At 35.8% G+C, this 23,528-nt stretch overlaps 1 protein-coding gene across 1 annotated transcript; it reads left to right on the top strand.

The window, feature by feature from the left end:
- The first annotated feature begins 16,757 nt into the window (after positions 1-16,757).
- On the top strand, positions 16,758-21,542 carry LOC111876818 (uncharacterized). Its single transcript, XM_052770865.1, has 2 exons — positions 16,758-17,439; positions 21,466-21,542. The coding sequence occupies exons 1-2, from the start codon at positions 16,758-16,760 to the stop codon at positions 21,540-21,542; spliced, it is 759 nt and encodes a 252-aa protein (XP_052626825.1).
- The last annotated feature ends 1,986 nt before the right edge of the window (positions 21,543-23,528 follow it).

The following is a 23,528-nucleotide window of genomic DNA, read 5'->3' as shown; positions in this document are numbered from 1 at the left end:
TTGGCTGCTCTTGATCCCAAAGAGAGAGAGAGAGAGGGACGATTTTTGAGAGAGAGGGAGGGTTTAGAGTGTTTTCCTTGTGTGTGTTCCAAATGATTCAATTTACACATTAAGTACTATTAACTAGATGGACTTTGCAAATAGGCCCATAGCCCATGGACTTCAATAAAAGGAGTTTACTAGATGATCAAAAGAGTCCATTAACATAAGAAATCAGACATTGGTTGAATAAATTAACCCAAGGTTACAAGGATAATTAAATTAAAATAACCAAACGTACCGAGAAAACCCGGGATGTTACAACTCTCCCCCACTAAGAACGGACTTCGTCCTCGAAGTCAACACCTAGAAACAGATCCGGATAATGAGTCCGCATCTCGCATTCCGGTTCCCAAGTCCATTCCGAACCCTTCCTATGTTGCCACTGCACCTTAACCAGGTTTATAGTCTTGTTGCGGAGAGCTTTCATCTTTCGTTCTAAAATAGCGATTGGTTTCTCAACATAATTGAGACGCTCGTCAATTTGTATGTCCTCCAGTGGTATCACAGCGGTCTCATCAACAACGCATTTTCGTAACTGAGACACGTGGAACGTATTATGAATTTGACTAAGCTCGTCAGGAAGCTCTAAACGGTAAGCCACCTTCCCCACACGAGCTATGACCTTGTAGGGTCCAATGAATCGGGGTCCGAGCTTTCCCCGCTTCCGAAATCGAATCACACCTTTCCAGGGGGAGACTTTAAGCAACACATAATCTCCCACCTGGAACTCAAGATTGGAGCGTCTTTTGTCAGCATAACTTTTCTGACGACTGCTCGCTGTGACCAAATGATCCCGAATCACTTGGATTTTCTCCGTAGTTTGTAGCACGATATCGGTACTCCCAAGTACCATCTGCCCAACCTCACCCCAACAAACGGGCGTCCTGCACTTCCTCCCATACAAGGCTTCATACGGAGGCATTTTAATGCTCGAGTGATAGCTGTTGTTATAAGAAAACTCAGCTAGATGTAGATGGTCATCCCAACTACCCCCAAAATCAATCGCACACGCCCTAAGCATGTCCTCCAAGGTCTGAATCGTCCGCTCACTCTGCCCGTCTGTCTGCGGATGGAAGGCGGTACTAAAATGTAATCGTGTGCCCAATTCCTCTTGAAACTTCCTCCAGAACCGAGAGGTAAATCGGGTGTCTCGATCGGAGATGATAGAAACGGGCACCCCATGCAATGAGACAATCTCCCGAACAAAGATCTCGGCTAATTTCTCCGCCGATGAGCTCTCCTTTATAGCCAAAAAGTGAGCACTCTTAGTCAAACGATCAACAATCACCCATATCGTATCTGATCCTCGGGCAGTTCTAGGAAGTTTTGTAATGAAGTCCATGGTTAGATGCTCCCATTTCCATTCAGGAATCTCCAATGGTTGCAACTTCCCATGCGGTTTCTGTGGTTCCGCCTTGACCTTCCGACAGGTCATACATTCTTCCACAAATCGAGCCACATCATTCTTCATTCCATGCCACCAGTAAGCCTCATGAAGGTCCCGATACATTTTAGTAGCACCAGGATGGATAGAAAATTTTGACTTATGAGACTCATCCATTAGGGTTTTCCGATTTCCCCCGGTATATGGAACCCAAACCCTACCGTAGCGAGTCAGCAAACCCCGCCCGTCTCGTTCCATCTTAGGCAACTCTTTCCCAATCTTCTCACGCCTGATGTTTTCCTCCAGTATTGCAGTCTTTTGGGCGTCCCGGATTAGATCTAACAAAGACGACACCATCGTGATCCGGAGACACTTAGCTCGAATCGGTTCGGCAGATTGTTTACGACTGAGAGCATCAGCTACCACATTAGCTTTACCGGGGTGGTAGTGAATTTCACAATCATAATCTTTTACCACATCCAACCATCGGATCTGCCTCATATTCAAATCCCGCTGCTCGAACAAATATTTTAGACTCTTATGGTCAGTGTATATGATAAACTTCACTCCATAGAGATAGTGTCTCCAAATCTTAAGAGCGAAAACAACAGCCCCAAGCTCCAAATCATGAGTGGGGTAGTTTCGTTCGTGGGGTTTCAGCTGTCGGGAGGCATAGGCTATCACCCTATCTCGTTGCATTAACACGGCACCAAGACCTTGAAGCGATGCATCACAGTAAACCACCATATCCTCAACCCCATCAGGTAAGGCCAAAATCGGAGCTTCACACAATCGTTTCCTTAACTCATCAAATGCCAGTTGCTGCTCCGGGCCCCAAACGAAATTCGTTGATTTCTTGGTCAATCGGGTGAGTGGTAAGGCGATTTTAGAGAAATTTTCAATGAACCTCCGGTAATAACCGGCTAAACCCAAGAAACTGCGAATTTCAGAAGGTGTTTTCGGAATCTTCCACTGTTTAACCGCATCAACCTTGGCTTGATCGACCTTGATACCTTGTTTGTTTACCACATGCCCCAAGAACTGAACTTCTTCCAACCAAAATTCACATTTTGAAAATTTAGCATAAAGCCTTTCTCTTGCCAGAGTTTCCAGAATCTCCCGAAGGTGTTGCTGATGCTCCTCTTTGCTCTTAGAATAGACTAAGATATCATCTATGAACACTATAACCGAACGGTCAAGCATCAAGCTACACACCCGGTTCATGAGATCCATGAACGCTGCGGGTGCATTGGTGAGCCCAAAAGGCATCACCACGAATTCAAAGTGCCCATATCGAGTACGGAATGTTGTTTTCTCAATGTCTTCTTCACGAACACGCATCTGATGGTAACCGGAACGTAAATCAATCTTGGAAAACCAAGATGCTCCCTGAAGCTGATCGAAAAGATCGTCAATACGTGGCAATGGGTACCTATTCTTTATCGTGCGCTTGTTTAGCTCCCTATAATCAATACACATTCGCTGGGATCCATCTTTCTTCTTCACAAAGAGAATAGGAGCACCCCAAGGCGAGCAACTTGGCCGTATAAACCCTTTATCACTTAGATCTTGAAGTTGATCTTGGAGCTCTTTCATTTCAGGTGGTGCCAAGCGGTAAGGAGATTTCGCTACCGGAGTTGCACCTGGCACCAAATCAATGCGAAACTCCACTTGCCGAACAGGTGGCAAGCCAGGGAGTTCCTCCGGAAAGACATCGCTGAAGTCGGAAACGATAGGAACGTCGTCTAGTGCTATAGCAGAAGAGCAAGAAGCCATAGCCAGGCGGGGAATGTCCCCCTGAATAATAAGTTCTCCACCTCTAGGGTTTCGAACACGAACTTGCTTCTTACGACAGTGGATTTCCGCATCAAACGCATCAAGCCAATCCATGCCTATGATAACGCAGAGCTCTCGCATCGCAATAGGGATAAGATCAATAGGGAATTCAACTCCAGAAAACTCGAGAGTGCAACCCCGATAGACATCGGTGACATAAATAGTGCGGTTGTCGGCAACTTCGACAACCATTGGGCGAGCCAATTTTCCGATACTACACCCCAGACGATTAATAAACGTGCGAGATACAAAAGAATGGGTAGCACCGCTATCAAACATAACAACAGCAGGCTCGGAATCTAGCAAATAAGGGCCTGATTCACCACATACGATCATGTAAACAATTCTAACTACCATTTATTAAATAATGGTAGGGGAGAAAAGAAAAAAAAAAAGAAATTCACCTGCCACTGCCGCGGTGATCACCGGCTCATCCGCAGTCATCTGGTGAGCACGACCTCGTGTCACCATAGTGGGTCCCTTAGAAGACGATGCAATTGCAGGATTTGTACCCCCGCTTCCTTTACCAGCCTTCAACTTCGGGCATTCGGGCTTCTTGTGTCCCGTCTCGTTGCAGTGATAGCATACGGGAGCAGCAGAAGTAATCTGAGGAACTGCACTCGCAGGGGGAGCCCTACAATTCTTCCAATGATACCCTGGCTTTTTACAGTTGTAGCATATCAACGGATTTTTCTCGCCCTGACCTGAAGACGGCCTGTACTCATACCTTGACTTACCACCCTACTTTTGCTTTTTCTAGGCATCTCCGGTTGTCTTGGAGGAGGTGTCATTGGCCTTCCTCTTGGTCTGGGTCTGCAACTCGATTTCCCTCCTCCTCGCTGCATCCATGATCGCGGATAAAGTCGGGAACTCCTGCATGCTAACGAATTCCTGAATCTCGGTACGTAGAATGGTAGTGTATTGGCTAACCAACCAGGCCTCGTTCCAAGCAAATGAGGGACAAAAAGATAGCATCTCCAAGAACTTGGCGTTCAGGTCGCTAACAGACTCGGTAGTTTGCTGTAAGGCCATGAACTCTTGCTGCATCCGCTGCTGCTCCACCTTGGGCACATATTGTGCCTCGAACCTCTCCACAAATTGGGCCCAAGACATGGCCCTCACTTCTTCCTCGTTTAATAGAGCGGTGATGGTGTTCCACCATGTCTTTCCCCTTTTTCGCAGCTGATTCATGGCGATCACAACTTTGTACTGGTCCGGACACCCAACAGTCATGAAGGCGCCCTCTACATCTGACACCCAATGCTTAGCAGCAACTGGGTCGGATTCACCGTTCCAAAGAGGAGGGCTACACTTGCTGAACTTCTCGAAGTAGTATGCTGAATCCCGAACGGGCGGAGCCGATAACGCTCCCCCGGGAATAGCTGCGAGGCGCTCATCCAGAAGAGCTTTGACCTGGTTGATTATGTCGTTGGTCACGCCCAGGATTAGTTCATTGAAAGCGTTATTGAATTCCTCAGCGACAATATTCCTAACTTGCTCCATTTGGAGCTGATTAAGGCGAGCAGGCGGAGCCATCTGTATCCGTAGAAGGAGGAAAATATTTAGAGATAATTCAGCCTAGATATTTCTAGGAAGACGAAACACTCAGCTTGCCGAAAATTTCTCAACCTTGCCCCGACCCGAAACCGGCACCGATGTTTCAAATAGTAGGGGCCCTTCTACTATCTTCCACACAAGTTCCAATTTCGCAATCGCGTCTAGTTTCAAAATTTCCAGCTCGCTCTAGCCGTTAATTTTACATCTCTCTCACATGTTAACATTAAATAAGTGTGTAATCTAGCATTTTAAGACTAGTAGAATCCAATTCATAGTCAACAATTTAACATAAACATTTAACATAAGAAATAAGGCTTACTTGGCTGGCCGACTGGCACACCGCGACATCTTTCACTACTAATCTTCAGAAAGTTTGAAAAATCTTTTAAAAAGAGAATAAACTATTATAGAGCCTCAAATTTGAGTCTAGAACATCCACAAGAATGCCTAGTTCCCTCAAACTGTGGCTCTGATACCAACTTGTGACACCCAAATTTTTTTTTTTTTTTTTTTTTTTTTGCAAAAATTTTAAACTTTTAAAACCCATCTTAAATTAAATTAAATCAACTGAAATAGTCATAACATAATCCATCAAATTAATAATCATATAAAATAAGTGCGGAAGTAATAACAATAATAAGGTCCCAACAAAATAACTAGTAGCGATGTCCCGATGCTCCATGTCAAGCCTTAGCCTCTTTAATCTTAACACCTGAAAAGTTATAAGGGAAAAACATAAGCACGAAGCTTAGTGAATTCAAACACAGACATTGTACTAACATTCATATTTACTAGCCCTAATCCATTTTCCAATTATAATGATAAAGGCAAAGAACGAATCAATGTCTATATTACGAGAAGGACTTGTAGGTTTGAACCGCACCGGGAAGATCCCGTATCATTTGGCCCTAATCACCGCACCTCACGAAGAGTATTACGTTGGTGATCTTACCTACCCACCGCACCGGTAAATCCGTATCCTTTGGTGGTGTCCCCATATCCATAATTAGTTACATACAGTACACATGTACGAATTAAAACAATACTTATATAGTATAAATTCAAATAATCACACACGAGCTAACTAGCAAACACAATCATCAATACAAAGGTGTGAGAGAACTCACCTTGAGTGAGTATTAAGGATGGCTAACAATCAAATAATGCTACCAAGCTTGAGCAAACTTCAAAACCCCGCCTAAGAAGGACTAAAGGTTAGAAACGAGAAGTAATGAAGCTATGAGTTGAGAAAAGAGTAATCACAGCAAGGTCTCTAAAACAGACCTGTTGTTCAAAACGGATTTACTCCAAAATCTAAAACAGAAACATAGCTTTAACTAAATTTTATAGGAAACTATGATTGCTCAGTATTCCATAACTATAAAGAACTCATTCTAACTCCAAAAGATGAATTAAATATGAATTTTACAAAATGGTGTATCACTTCTGTCTCCAACAATACAGTCAAGTGATGTTGGCCAATTCTACCCAACTTGTGAGTAGAATTCGTCCAAAATAAAATTAAGAGAAGTAAAGGACATACAAGTGAAAGTCTCAGAGTTGGAATTGAATGAAAAAGCATCTCTCAAACTCCAGATATAAAATTCACATTGTGGACAATCACAGCACTAGCAAAAGCTGGTGACTGCCCACTGACCTGGAGTGTGGATCCATTCTAACCAATTTATAATTGGAAATAACACCCCATATTCTCCAGATCTTAAATTCATAATATAAGCAACATATAGAAACTTGGAATCACTCTGGATCCTTTTCCAAGCCTTAGAAATGATGAAAACAAAATGACATATCAGAACAGACCCGGATCAGACCTAACAGCAAAGATGCCATTCTTTCACATAGATAAAGCCCTTATCAGTGAGGTTGGCCTTCTTAAGAAAGTTAGCCAACTCAATTTGTGAACTTTTGGAACTGGTTTGGGGTCCGTTTGAGTTCTAGAGCTCCAGATATGATTTTTACAAAATGACTATAGATCTGATGGAAAACAGAATCGTAGCCACCCGTGATTCCTTTTTGGCTTATCCATCCTTCTCCTTTTGAAACACACTTTAAGATGTGTTCATCATCCCAATTCAGTCCCCATGATATGGTGGTACTAAAAAGGGTTAGGGATCATTAGGATTTAATTTAGCCACAAGGATGTAATAATAATCAACATGAAAATAAACATAAGCACATAAAATCATCATTCTCCCTTTTAGGGTTTCCATGATCTTTTTGCCACATGTAATCCCCTAGATCCATCATCCACCATATATGGGGTGAAGATAGGATCTTGAGTTGATGTATAACATACAATTACAAATAAAATAAGAAGGAGAAGAGGTGAAGATGAAATCATAAAACTAGAACAAGGTTATGAATCAAGTTGTAAGAAAGGATAAGGAGGTTCATACCAATACGAATCAAGGTTGGAAATGAACAAGAATTAAGCTCCAAACAGCCCCTTGGCTGCTCTTGATCCCAAAGAGAGAGAGAGGGACGATTTTTGAGAGAGAGGGAGGGTTTAGAGTGTTTTCCTTGTGTGTGTTCCAAATTATTCAATTTACACATTAAGTACTATTAACTAGATGGACTTTGCAAATAGGCCCATAGCCCATGGACTTCAATAAAAGGAGTTTACTAGATGATCAAAAGAATCCATTAACATAAGAAATCAGACATTGGTTGAATAAATTAACCCAAGGTTACAAGGATAATTAAATTAAAATAACCAAACGTACCGAGAAAACCCGGGATGTTACAGTGGGTTAGCGTTGTGCATTGATTATGATATATTTGTGTTATCTTTCAAATTCTAGATGGTGACATTTGTGTTGGATCCAACTCCTTTGGCTTGACAATTACCGGATGGACGTCATGGGGCAGCTTCGGTCCCAAAGGTCAGGGTTTGAGTTATTAGTTTCTTTAGTGCAGACAGGTGCAACATTAATTGGTGTCATCAATACCTTTCCTTTTATCAATTTATATTTTTGTTGTGTAAGTTGTAATCCTTGATGATCTGATGAATGGTATATATTTAATCGACTCTGGCTTTTTATTGAATGAATACTTATTGTTTGATTTCTTGTTGATTTTATGGAGTGACCTGGAATTTTGAATGGTTACAAAGGCATCAAAGTCTAGTTAGTTCTAAGTAGGGTAGATTTGTTTACTCTGGACACAAGATTGCAGAGTTACAAGTCATCTTGAACTTTTGTTTAATCAAGGGTAGAGGTTAGCAGGTTCGAATAGTAGTCAAGGATGAAGCTCGTGTAAGGAATTTTGTTCAGTCTTTAGTTTGTGACCAAGGAAAAGATGTCAAAGATTCAGGGTTTATCTCGTTTAGAAGATTAGATGCAATGATGGAGGTGCATGATACGGTTGGTGTTTTTCTCAGGTCGAGGGTTGTGTTGAGGGCCTCTCTGTCTGTTCTTGTTTGATGAAGGCCTTGGGGTTCAAAACGCAATCCAAACACCTGATGGGTTCTAGTAGACTAGGGGTCCGTTTCTTGTCGGTTTATGCTAGTTTACCCTTCTGGTTATTATACGAAAGACCATGGGTGGACCATGGAAATAGCAAGAAAGATTGTAAGCGAACTGTAGCATTCACTTGGGTTGAAATAGGCCCGTTGGATGAGATAGGTTGTATTTTATGTTTAACTGTTGCTATAATTATTCGTGATGGCTTTTAGGGCCAAGAGAATGTGTAGACTAGTTAGTCTTAGTTGTTTGGTTTTCAGTTTTGGTTTTGTTTCGTGTTTTTATACGAGTTTGTCGGCAACAGGGGGTGGTCGTGGATTCTGTAATCAAGTTATCAGTGGGATCACGCGGGGACAGGGAGATCTTTGATGGATTTAATATGTCAACTTTTGGTCAGCATGGTTGATGAATGGTGCGGCTTTCTCTTCCTGGGAGTCCAACTCGATCGCGAAAGTTTCAAATTTTGTTTAAAGGTCTGGTTCTTCGCAATGTTGGTTAATTGTGATGTGTTAGTATCTGTTGCATTGTCGCATTGCGTGTTCTCACTAAATTATTGAATAAATATTTGAGTCGGAAGGTGGTCTTTTGTTTGGAGAATTGTTCCAATGCTGTATTGGATGAAATTTTGATTGTTAAAAGTTTTACTCAGGGATGGATTATGCGCCTGTGCATGAAGACCTTATGATTGTAAATTGCAGACCATAGTGTAGGGAGTTGTGACAGCTCATGCAGAAGGGACTAGGCTTGGAAAACCCACAAGAGGTTTGAAGGGTTTTTAAGAATAATTTGTAAGGGCAGATTTCGAGGACGAAATTGTAACGCCCTCAGATTCGAGCTAGTCAATTTAGAGACAATAAGCGTCAAAATGACTTTTTTATATTAGATTATTTAGAATAAATAGTCATAATCAAGTTATAGTATATTTCACAAGGGTTTCATATATATAAAGAACGCTGAAATCCGAGTTATAACGAAGAAATTATGACTTATCGAAGTTTTATTGCTAAGCCGGCACGACACCACGTAACGTAAAAAGTGAATTTTTGATAAATTACTTTTTAGCCTTAGCAATCTAAATCAATGTCTTAGTATACTTTAAACCGAGAACGTGCATAAAAAGAACGTCCAAATCTGACTTCGTATGATGAAATTATAATTTTTTTAAGATTTAGAATAATAGTGCCCAACTCGGAATTCGAATTTTATATCGATCGATTTTAGCTGAAATAACCTAAATGAGAATTGAATATCTTATTAATAGGAGCTCAACGATAACAAGACAGTCGAAAACAGAGTCTGTATGTAGAAATATGAATTTTACAAGGTCGTTAAACAGTGTAATCTTCTCATACTGTTAAATTTAAAATTGGTCGAGAAATAGCCAATGGAGTCAAAATGAGAGTTTTAGATATTTTCAATAACTAAGCGTGGATATAATGAACGTAAAAAACGGAGCTCGTATGCGAAAGTTATGGATTTTAGAAGATAATTAGTTTTTGGGGTAATCTACGAGTGACACGTGGCACAATACTGAGCATTGCTTCCTCCCCACGCCTTGCCACCAGATGGTGACATGTGGCACACCATCACAATGAGTTGGAGCCCATAACTTGCCGAGTTGAGCCCTTTTCCAACCTATAAATAACATGTGAGGTTCTCCTATTTTCTTCACACCTCAACCCTTCTCTCTCTCTCTCTAACTTCTCTCTAAACCCCTCCAAACCCTTAGTACTTCCCAAGTGATAAGAGGCGAGTCCCAGAGAGCCAGAAGGCTCCGAGAAGAAGAGCTTTCGACTTGGAAGTTCAGCCCCCGCAAAAACCGGTTCCTAGCCAAACCCCCGGTAAGTGAGATATGCTTACCTTACTTTAAGTATAGCTTATGTTTAAGTTTATTATCATTATTATAAACTTATAAACAATAAATATATTATAAAATATAATATACAAAGTGTTATTATAATATCTTTTAACTACTCACGGTACATGGAATATGGTTTGAATGGCCGCTAGGGTTGTTGGATTTCAGAAGTGCAATAATGCCAAAATGGTCCTGCCCTCGGTGTTTCATGTCTGGCCCCTGTCTGTACATAGTGGTTGAAAAGTATTGTTTAACACTTATAAAAAAATGTCGCTATAAATATTAGACTAAAACCTAGTGATAATAATACTAGGTTTCGTCGAAGGAAATGATTAACAAAAGTGAAGTGTAGTCCGAATTTCAAGTCATCACTTTAACAAGTGAGTGCATAGTCCATTTCATGAACATGATTTTAATACAAGTATTAAATATAAGGAAAATGACATGTGAAGGTAATTACCTTTTCGTCTTGTTCACGTTTACGTAACTTCATTTTTTTGGTACACATTTGACCATGTAACTTGTTATATATGTTCACATATTACTATTGTCACCTGTTATAGCAGGTGAATATGTGAATATATTTAACAAGTTAAATGGTCAAATATGTACAAAAAAAATAAAGTTATCTAAATGTGAACAATTTTTTTTATAAATTTCTTAAACTTTTTTTATAATTTTTTACAACATTTTTATGATATTTTTTCACATTTTATTTTACATATTTCGTAAAAAAATTTATAATTTCTTACAACATTTTTATGATATTTTTTTCTATAGGTTTTTCTAATAAAATATTTTAAACTTTGCTTATAATTTTTTTTCAACGTTTTTTATATTTTCATATACTTTTAATACAAGTGTTTTTAAACCAAATATTTTGTAAATGTTTTAAAATTCTCTTACAAGTTTTTTACTTGTTTTTTTACATTTTCATATAATTTTTCTATAACTTTCATACATTTATTTATAAATTTTCTTTACAATATTTTTAAAGTGTTTCACAAATTTTGTATGATAATCTAATAATTTTTATAACATTTTAAAATATTTTCGTTAAATACTAGTTTAAAACATTGTAAAGTTTATAAACTTCTGAGTAAAAAGCTTTAAAAAGTTTGAATAACTTTAAAACATTTACATTATATATATTTTTTTGTTTTTTTTATTTGGTAAGTAATATTTTTTTTAATTTTTTAAAAGACCCTACATACTTATTGTTACATATTTAATTCATTTAATTTTATTGTTAGATGTTGTTTACTTTAGAAATATTGTATATGCTTCAAAGCAAAAGAAAAAAAAATACAAGAGGCTATATAAAACATTTCACAAAACAAAAACATATTAATTAATTAAAAAATAAAGTTTAAAATTGATAAATATTTAATTAATATTTAGGAAATTATGGATATTTTAAAAATAACGTTTGAAAAAAATAATCCAAATAAATAAGCAAAATAAAATCGTTATTAAAAGTGGGGAAAATGTTTTATCAGGGTAATTAACTTTTCGTTTTGTTCACAATTGGCAACTTTCTTTTTTTTGTACACATTTAACCATTTAACTTGTTAATTTGTTCACATATTACCATTGTCACCTGCTATAGACGGTTACATTGGCAATATGTGAACATATATAACAAGTTAAATGCTTAAATGTGTACAAAAATAAAGGAATTACCTAAATGTAAACAAAGCGACAAAGATGATTACCCTTGTAAGTCATTTTCCCTTAAATATATGTTTATGTGTGAAATATTTGATATTGCCTGAAATACGTGTTAAGAGCATATCTGATAATATATGATGATTTAGGATACAAAATAGAGCTAAACTAATTAAGATGAATATCGGGTAGTAGCTTCTTATGAGTATGAGTGAGATATACACGAAGGATAGAACTTTAAAATTTGTCATTGACCCGAGAGCATGGATTAGACATAGTCATACGTCTTTAGTCTGAGAGTATGGAGAGGTCATAGTCATTTTCTATTAATCTGAGAGCATAGATTAGACATAGTCATTCATCCCTAGTCTGAGAGTATGTGACATCCCCAAAATCTTGGCCAGAAAATACCGATTTTCATTTATGCTTTTAAAATAATTTCATAGTAAATCCTTTTGATTTGAAAGAGTTGCGGAATTTGTTCCCAAAAACAAAACATGATAAAATAATATTTACCAAAGCATTTCATAAAGAAATGTATTTTCATTATATAATCAAAACTCGGGATGTCATGTTCCGATATAGACCATAAAGCATAAACAATAACATTACAAGTCGTTCAACAAATATATACATATACAGACTTGTAAACAAAACAAATTGATGATTCATCCATCTTATGCCCTTGCGCCGCTTCCTGTAATACAAATAAAACTGAGTGGGTCAGACTTGGGAGCCTGGTGAGCATATAGGGTTTTCAACCCACAATAAATAATTATATTTAATTCCACCAACCAACAACAACCCAATTACCCATTCCCGTTATTCTCACTTTACGTCCCTAAGACAACTAACATAAGGGACCTAGTCTAAGAATATTTCATCGGGGCGACAACACATGCTTCGGGGGTTCTTCAGCAATATAAGTCAAATAAGGCAACCATGAGGGGGATGGAATACAGCGAATGAACACCCAAGTTCATTAACACCTACAGGTTATGAGCCTGCTAGCGTTCCACTTGACTATCTAGAAAAGTCTGTGGTCGTCATCTAAATTCCGCTAGATGACTGGGTCAAAACAACATCGAGGCCTCTCATCTGTTTATTACACACCAACTATCTACCCATGTTCTACCCAACATATTAGTACATAAAATATACATTTTTATACATAGTTTTAAAACCTGTATAGCATGCTCAATCAATACATTTTCCACATAACAGATGACGCACACACACATAACACGTATTTCATAGAGAAATAATCAGATCTATAAGATAGAAGAAAGTGAATATACATTCACACACATAACAACAAAATATACACATAACACGTATTTGTATAAAATACTTCATAATTATGCGTTAGAAGAAAGTAACTACACACTCACTTGATTAGAAGATGATCGGACAGCACTACGGCTTATAGAAGTAGTATTCTTCGGCAGATCTGGAAGATCTTCACAAAAACCGGACTCCTCGCGGGCAGAGCTTCGGCTCGGGAATCTTACTTCTCGGGATCTTCGGGACCTCGGGACTTGCTTCGGGGCTCGGGAATGATATCGGGGCTTCGGGATAATTCTTGCACGAAAAACGATGCAAAAATGCGAGAAAAATGAAAGAAATGAGCAATGAACTCGGCTGCCCTTGACACCCTTTTATAGGGGCTGGAACTTCAAATTACGTTGGGCGTAACGACGATAAGGTCGCTGACTCCCCCAAGGATAATATCGGTTAATATATATTTAAATTAAATATCGAAAATATTTAATAAACTTCAAAAATTCATATCTTCCTCATACGAACTTCGTTTTCGACGTTCTTTATATCCCCACGTAGGTGAGACTGCGATCTACAACTTTTGTTTAGACTCCGTCGGCTAATTTTGACTTTATTTTTATTATTTATTTTTAGTAGGCCGGGACAGGAAAACTCCGTTATAAAATCATAACTTCTTCATCTGACGTCCATTTTCGCCTATCTTTTCATCGTTTCACTACAATTAACGAGATCTTCAATTCTCATTTAGATTGTTTCGGCTAAAAACCACTTGATCTCAAATCGAGTATTCGGGCTGCATACTGCTAAGTCGAAACTTCGAAAAATCATAACTTCCTCATACGAAGTCATATCTGGGTGTTCTTTTTATGCACGCTCTCGGTTTAACGAACTCTAAGACTTTAGTTTAGATTACTAAGGCTAAATATCGCACTAACGTAAATTTCACTTTTTACGTCATTCAGCGTTGCCGGTTCTGTTGCGAAACTTCGACAGATCATAACTTCTTCGTTATAACTCGGATTTCGGCATTCTTTCTATCTTCGGAATCCTTGTTTCGACCACTACATCTTTATGCAAAGATATCGGGCTTATCTCACACTTTAATTTTGACACTTATTTTATTCTTAATTCATTAAATTATAATAATTAATAAAATAAACACATAATTCACATAATACTCAAATATTTCATCATTCATACTCCAAAAAGAGTTACAAGGGTTAATCTAGACTATTACATCAATGATAATGCCTAGCCTGGAAACGCGGGCGTTACAGAGTATGGAGTGGGCATAGTCATTTGTCATTGATCCAAGAGCATGGATTAGACATACCTGATCCGGGAGTATGGATTAGGTAAAGCTATTAATTTTAGATCCGAGAGTATGGATCGTGTTGTTGTGAGGATCAACAGGGTAGGCTAAAATTGTTTATATGAGATGAAATTATATATTACGAATTCTAATATATATATATATATATATATATATATATATATATATATATATATATATATATATATATATAGAGAGAGAGAGAGAGAGAGAGAGAAGAAAATGAAGCCAAAAGAATGAAGAACTCGGCGAGTTGGCCATCTACTCGCAGAGTAGACACTAATATTCGCAAACCATCGGGTGCCTTACCGTACACGGATTTTAAGTGAAGGACTCGAAGAGTCACCCTTGTTTTTAGAAAGCTATATAAAGGCCATCAAAGCCCGAGACAAAGACTTCTCTCGGGATACCTTGGAGACTTAGCTGCAATTGAAGGTTTATTGAAGCTCTGGAGTTTGAAGATTTCACGCTAGAGTTCAATTCGAAAGTGATTAAAGGCAACATATATCTTTTTCTTCGTAATCTATTGAACAAAACCATGGTTTTACTTCTAGAATTCGTTTTTGAGTTATTGTTTGCTGTAATTATGAGCTAAAACTCGTATCTTCTGTTTAGGGTAGATGAACTTGCTAATATAGTTTGATTTTATGGTGTGGATTATCTGATTTGGTGAAAACTATTTTGCTAAGCTTGTGATCGATCCTTATCTGTTGACAATAGCTGTTTTTCTGTTAATTACCAAGTCTATTATGTTGCATGAACATCCTCTTAATTACTTGCTTCATATGATTTTTGTGAAAACAACATTATATGCATAGTATTAGTGAATATGAACCTAGGATTAATATAAAATAGGTAAGTTAATGTGTAAGCTTGTACGATGGACAACCATACAAGATGTTGATTAGATTAATCATTTAATTAGCTAACTACAAGTCTTACTTAACCCGAATAAAAATACTAGGAAATTCATTAGTTTAACCAATTAGCCATTGTTTTAATTAATTTGTTTTCTAAGGATTAGTGATAGTGAACACGAGTCTAATCACATTTATCGGTAGCCAATGACAAAATAATCCATTCCACTTGCCATAAAATCAACTATAGAAACAAGTGAGTCGAACCTAAACATAAGTCTCTTTATTATTGAATCCAGTTATCTTCAATCTCCTTAGCTGCTAGTTGTTAGTTTTGTATTTAAAGTATTAGTTAATTGTTAAGTTTCTAGAGAAAACCCTTCTCTTTAATTATTTGTTTTAATTAGGTAATTTTAGTATTTAATTTAGTTGTTACCATTCTTGTGTTCGATACCCTGCTTGCTTAAACTAAACTACTATCAATAGGTACACTGCCTACGTGTGTTTGTTTTATTTGAGTTTGTTAGGATTAAAACTAGTTCGTTTAACACACATCAAGTTTTTGGTGAAAAAACAAGATAGAAGGCTTTGAATATAACCCCAATCCAAAAGAAACCGAAGAAGAAAGTGACCAAGAAGGCGAACCCGATAACACTATGGCTAACATTGCTGATCTCACCATGGGTGAATATAGTTCCAGCAACTGCTACCTTCGAGCTAAAAGGCCACATACTCGCTCAACTTAAGGACATCCCATTCTACGCGAAAGATCACAAAGACGCGTACAAGCACATCGACGAGGTCAATGACATAGCCGACTATTTCAACATCCTGAACGTTCCTCGTGAGACTGTTTTGCTTCGTATGCTGCCGGTGACATTTAAGGGAGTCGCGAAAGATCAACTAAAATCACTCCCTCCAGGGTCCATCACCACATGGGCCAAAATACGTGAAGAGTTCATTGACCAATTTTGCCATCCTTCAAAAATAGCAAAATTGAAGAAAGCCATTGCCAATTTCGAGCAACAACCGGGCGAGTCACTATATGAGGCGTAGGAGAGATACAAAAGCTTGTGAGGAATTGCCCCCACAATGACCTGAACATTCAACAAGAAGTTTCCATTTTCTATGATGGAGTAAATGTTACAACAAGGCAGCTCCTTGACTCCCAAGGACCACACACGAAGAAAAACCCCGCAGTTATAAAATAGCTAATTGAAGAATTAGTTAAGCACTCTACAGAATATCATAATTCAAGGAATGAATTGACTCATGGGGCGGGGAACTCGGTGTCCGACAACATAGCGGAAGTGATGGAAAAATTGGATAGCTTAGACCGAAGAATGACAAAGATGGATCAATCCATCCATGCCATCCGGGTGGGATGTGACAATTGTAGCGGGCCTCACCTTACTAAGGATTGTAATCTAGATGAGCATGGGAACCGGAAAGTACAAGTATGCTATATGATGAATACAAAAAGGCAAATGAGGAAAAATACAAGATGAAGACAAGAGGTTTCTATCAAAAGGAGGAGTCGGTGAAAGATAAAAAGATGGACTTTGAAGACATGCTCACAAGATTTGCAGCTGCATCCGAAAAGAGACACAATGAAACCGATGTTGCAATTAGGGAACAACAAGCCATGATGAAAGAGCAACAATCATTGATGAGAAATCAGCAGGCCTCTATAATGACGACTAGGAGTGGGAAAATAATTAACCTTCTAACACCTATAATGAATGATGATACAAGAGAGGTGCAGGAAAAGCAGAAAGAAGACCCGAATTCCCAGTCATCCGATCCGACTCGTCGAGTCGGAAATATGGACTCGACGAGTCCACCGTCAGAAAAGAAAAATGATCCTCCTTTGAAACCTTATCAGTCTCCATTGCCATTTCCAAGTTGGGAAAGACAAGAAAAGCAGAATGAAGATTATCAAAATTTCCTGGAACACATCAAATCCCTCCAGATCAACATTCCTTTCATAGAAGCGGTTGCACAAATGCCCAAGTATGCAAAATTCCTAAAAGAGCAACTCACTAGTCGAAAGAAGTTGGAAGAGGTTTTCAAGGTGGTACTTAACGAGAATTGTCCAGCTGCAATGTTGAACAAATTACCAAAGAAGATGGGAGACCCGAGTAGCTTAACTTTGCCATCAGTCGTCATGAATCAAAAATCGGGAAACAAATCTTGTACAGAGAGATTGATTATAATCCATGCCTCATGTCCATACGATATCTTGTAAAACAAAAGAATATTTGATCACTTATCTTAGGACACATAACTGACTATGTCAGAGTTCGACAACGGCTTTGGGAGCTACAATTTGCTAATCAATTTTTGAAGTTATATTAGTAACTATAGTTATTAGACTTATCCAAGTGGGAGATTGTTGGATTAGGTGTCTAATCCCATAACTATAATTAGTATATACTTGAATTGATAGTAGCATAGTCCTTTTGGGTTGCCTTCATACTAGCAATTAAACACAATGAACTATTGAGGAAGAGGAAGAATTTATTATTTGATTAATAAATTGAAATGAATGATTTATTAAATGTATTATGGAAATAATATATTAATTAGAAATCATATTAGTTAATTAATAGTTAATCAGAAATTAATTGGAATTAATTTTGGGATTAAGTGAATTAATTAAAAGTGCATGGGCTGTTTGACAATTTATTGATAGTTGAAGAAAGAAGCTCTAGAACCTTCCTAAAGAGGCTTGGACGAAATCTTCTAGGAAAGCCCTAGAATTTTCATCCAAGGGCTTATGGATGGAAGGTTTAGGGTTTGCTTGGTCCTTAAGTAAAGCAATTAGGGTTTCCTACTTCTAACCCTAGCTTTGGCTTTACGTCACCTCACTATATAAAGTTCCATACCCTTGTTAATTTCCGGTCACTAGAGTTATAGTCGAAAATTGAAGCTTCCTCCTCCTTCTCATATCTCATCCTCTTGTTAAGTGTGTTTATGACGCTTGCTCTCAAGCTTCAAGATCTTCAAGATTATTGGATTGTTATTACTACATAACAATCAAAGGTATGTATCATAACTCTTTATTATGTGTATTTCGATTATTTATCATAAATCTAGGGTTTGCAAGATGTTGTTCATATTGTATGTTCAATTAGAGAAGACATGGATCTTATTAGGGTTGCATTCACACATAGGATTATATGTTATGCTCAAATCCCATCACTTAATAGACATGCAAATTCATAAAGTTGGAAACTTTATCACTCATGATGGTATTTTAACCATGGATCTGACTTTGGATGTGAAGATTTGGAATATTAAGCTCTTAATGTGAAAAGGGATGAACAGGGCGCGTACGTTGGGCGTACCAAGTAGTATGTTGCGCATATGCGGTCAACGTCTCGTCATCTAGTCAAACACCGAGTACGTCGCGCATACAGAAGTGTATGCCCATCATACTCGGCTGAGTCGACTCGGTCGAGTTGGCTCGGCTAGGTTGAGTCGGCTAGGTGTTGACTTTGACTTTGACCAAGGTTGATCAAGTTTGACTTTAAGGGTATTTTGGGTATTTTTGATTGTGTTTGAGAATTGGCCCTTGGATGGATATGTGATGGTTAGAGCTGAGATTCAGAGTCTAGATCTCATTAGCTATTTCTCATATTGAGAGGTGAATCTTCTTCACTATACTTGTGGTTCGAAGGCACCAAGGTCGGCCCGTTGGATTGATATCATGTTATACATTGATTTGTGATATGCTGAGTATGGGATAGATCTGTGAGATTATATGATAGTTTTTGATATGCGTATACCGGTAATCTGTAGGACTACTTGTGATCCTGGTTGCATGTTTATCTGTCTGTTGCTTTTGTTTAGTATATGTTATATGTCGACATATTTTGTTGGGTTGAGACTTTATTGCTTTGTGCGTGAGTCAACAAACCGGGGGTATTCCAACCCAATGGCTGAGTGGACCCGAGGGTATTCCAATCTGATGGATGAGTAGGCCCGTTGTATATTGGTATTCCAGTCTGATGATTGAGTGGACCTGTTGTATGTTGGTATTCCAGTACGATGACTGATTGGGCCAGGGGTAATCCAGCCTGATGGTTGTGGACCTGTGGGTATTCCAGTCTGATGGCTGATTGGACCCATGATACTTCTACGTTTTTGTTATGTGTTTGGTGCGATGGTACTTTGGGGGAAACTCACTAAGCGTTGACTTACAGTTTTTGGTTATGGTTTCAGATAGTTCCGAGAATCGTAGGAAGGCGGGGACGTGACCATACACATCCTGATTTTATGTCGTTGATCTTGGGAGACTCTGTTTTGAATAATGTTTGAAAACAATGGTTTTATAAATACTTTTATTAGTAAATTGGTTAATTTGAAAAGTTTAAATTGGTTGTGATTTTTGAGATGTTACAAAAATGTTAAGGACTGTCCAAATGCAAAAAAAATATGTTAAAGACTAAACACACAAAAATGTTAACAAACCATAAGGACGATTTTAATAATTTTTCTAAATAAAAAACAAAAAAATTGAAAAAATATAAAGAGCAAAAAAGTTATTTTAATGTTAGCTAAGAACGAAAAACACAACAAAAACGAATTATAAAAATTATCCAGGTACAAAAGAATGTTAAAGACCAATCACAAAATTATGTCAAACCATAAGAAAGATTTCAATAAAGATTTCAATAACTTATTATGTTACTTAATTAAATTAAAAAATAGAATAATACAAATGGTGAGACATGAGTCATGAGTTCATATGTCCAAAAGTTGGCATTGCTGGACAGCTCTATGTGTTGGTTCATAGTGGGTCTCATTTTTTTTATTTATTGCTCATGACACCACGCTTTTCAACCCTTTGCACTTTTTTTAAGATCTTGATTCCTGATTGTTTGAAATATTTTACTTGAGATTTTTTTTTGTAAAGTTCTTATAATCTTTAAAATGATACGCTTCAAATATTTTTCATACGTAATCTTTTAGACGACCTTAATTCATTTTTCTTTCATTAGATTTTTGTTCCATTTCATATGTTAACAATATATATTGGTTCAATATCACTTTAATCTTCTTTCTTACAAGCATTGGGGGCAAAGTGGGCAGCCATACATAGCCCAATTTTTTTATTATAGATTTTTATTTAAAAATAACAACTTATAATAACAATAAATGTCATTTTCTTTTTATTCGTCATGGGCCTTTGAAGATATTTAATTCTTCAGAACCGGCCTATTTACAAGATAACAGAAACTCATCAATAACTCTATTTCATTTTTCGAAGCAATTTGTTTCAAAAATAGAATAACATCAAATATATTATTATATTTAGGGTTATGCTGGGGTTTGGTGCGACCTAGAATCAAAACCGTAAATCACACCGCATATACGGTTTGATACTTTTGGAAACCCACGGAAGTCCTAAACAACGATCTACAACGTGGTTTGGTGGAGACAATTTTATAGCTTATATACTGTTTGTGAATTTAAGTTTACTCTAACTTATTCAATATTACAATATAGTTTGAAGAGAATTAATTTTAAACTTATTTGAGTCCCATTAATTTTTTTTTTTACCTATTTATAACAACTTTTAATACATAACTCTTAACAAGTGTTGTTTTATTAAATTAAGGACATAATTGTGTTATGGCATGATGCTTCATAATGACTTCACCCTTAGCAATTCTATATAACTAAATTTTTCGTATCCATAATAAACAAAAAAATATTTGCGATCTTTTATATATATATATATATATATATATATATATATATATATATATATATATATATATATATATATATATATATATTCTAGTGTTCATAAAAATTAAATATGTGTAATATTATAATATTCTAAAACATATAATGTTCGAATATAATGCATATTCTATTTTTACGAACAATAAATTATTAGAATATTTCACTAAAAAAAATTTGGTCTCACAGTCTCACAAAATTATGTTCATCTCAAATGTAACAGGTGTCCTGAAAGATTGAACATTGATTGCTTTTTCAATTGTAATATTTCCAAAATGTGATATCACTCGGTTTAGTATTATCGGTTATGTCACTGGTATGCAAAATATCATTATTGAATTATTATAATTATTATTACTAAAATTTAAAATAGTAACTAAAAAGATTAATTAAATTTTGTTTGTACTTTGTAGCACTTTGCTGTGTGGTGAAATTCGCAAAAAAAAAAAAGAGAAAAAAAGGTTGTAAAATGTCATTATTGACTTTTTAATATCATCATCAGGAGATTTTCGAAAGAAAAAAAAAAACTTTCAATAACCTCCAGAAAAACAAATAAAATTCGTCACAACAATTCAAGGGGCAAAATGATCTAAATCTGAATTAAAAGAGGAAAAGCCATCTCACAGCATGAATGTAGCAGTATCAGATATGTTAAATTTCACCAAAGCAACAGTAGGGTCAAAATAGTCAAAAGTTGAATCCAAAGGAGGAAACCTCACAACAAGAATGTAAAAGACTAGAAAGCTTCATGGAGGACAACCAACTAGCATCAATTACACAAGTCAGCTATGAAACATTGAAGGAGAATAAAAAAAAAAGGCTTCGCTAAACATCATCACCGATAAAACACCACGTAAAAAGTTGCCAATACAATCTGCAAAGGTTGTGAAAAACGCCAACACCAATACACCAGTTTTCTATAACTTTTCCCACTCTTTTGTAATAGGATTAATATACTGAAAAAAATTAAACCAATATCCTAAGGAATGTGAAGTAACCAGTCTGTGCACATCAAAATATACAAGCTTGCTTGATGCATATGATTGCAAGAAAGAAAGCATGAATACAGACGAAGAAGGAAGATGACTTCAATTTTAATACTTGTGATGTGATCCTGTGGCAGAGGGTACTTTCATTTGTAAATTGTGATATATCAAGTAATTTAGAAGTAAGGGACTATTGTCCATCTAATATAATTTTCTATTTATAATGATTTAAGATTATAAAAAAGAATTATAAATTAATAAAAATCATTAAAAAAGAGATTTTAGGTAAATATGATATTTTAAAATATTAAAAAGTGCAAATATGATATTTTAACGTTTAATAAGAGCATATACGAAATTATATATATATATATATATATATATATATATATATATATATATATATATATATATATATATATATATATATATATATATATATATATATATATATATATATATATTAGTTGTAAGACTCATTCACTACACTGGTTAGTTAAAACAAAGTTATATTTGAATGTTTAAACGCTTAGAAATTTTGAATTTATAAGAAAATTGTAAGAAAAGTATTAAATTAATAAAATTAAAAGTGTTTATTTCTCTTTTAAATAAATAATTTAAATAAATAAGCAAATAAAATAATTGCGTTTTAATTTAGAATTTTAAAATTAGAAGGAAAGTTGTATTATTTAAATTGGCATCCATTTATTATTATATTTATTATAATTATTACATATAAACACTATATGGAATTTAATAAAATGGAAAAATACCATAAAATGACATATGGAAAAAATTTAATCTAAAATAATAAAAAAATGACATATGGCAAAATAAATGAGAGTATGACATGTGACAAAAATAATTTCTATTTATTAGAGAGTATATATATATATATATATATATATATATATATATATATATATATATATATATATATATATATATTCTAATCACTTGCAACTTATCTTTTGTTGTTTTATAATGTATAACCAAAATTAAAATCCAAAATATTTGCTAGGAAATGATCATTTCATGAAATGATTAATATAAAAATTTTATTATTAATATTAAACTAATAACAAAGATATACATATTTCTAATATAGTACCATATATGTATCAATAATATAACTATATTACTGTAATCATTGCAATATATTTGTCATAACTTTAATCACAATATTTTTATTCTCGCTCAACATACGAGTTCTCTCTCTCTCTCTCTCTCTCTCTCTCTCTCTCTCTCTATTTATCTATCTATCTATCTATCTATCTATATATATATATATATATATATATATATATATATATATATATATATATATATATATATATATATCACATGTGAATATTATTATGCAGTGCGATTCAGTTTGAACTACAGTTTAATAATTAAAAAACACAAACTAAACGACATAATGTAGTTTGAAAAAAATTACAAACCGTACCACGGTAGTTTTAAATTGCATTATGTGGTGTGATTTGGTG

The sequence above is a fragment of the Lactuca sativa genome, chromosome 4 (genome assembly GCF_002870075.4).
Source record: "Lactuca sativa cultivar Salinas chromosome 4, Lsat_Salinas_v11, whole genome shotgun sequence".
Taxonomy (NCBI): Eukaryota; Viridiplantae; Streptophyta; class Magnoliopsida; order Asterales; family Asteraceae; genus Lactuca; species Lactuca sativa.
The sequence above is the reverse complement of the archived record's forward strand: the minus strand, read 5'-3'. Positions and strand labels throughout refer to the sequence as shown.

What these genes read in the sequence shown, in the direction of transcription:
- LOC111876818 (XM_052770865.1), top strand. Translation starts at nt 16,758, where the DNA reads ATGCTATATGATGAATACAAAAAGGCAAATGAGGAAAAATACAAGATG. An exon ending in AAAGAAGATGGGAGACCCGA is followed by an intron (nt 17,440 to 21,465) that starts GTAGCTTAACTT and finishes TGTACTTTGTAG; the next exon opens with CACTTTGCTGTGTGGTGAAA.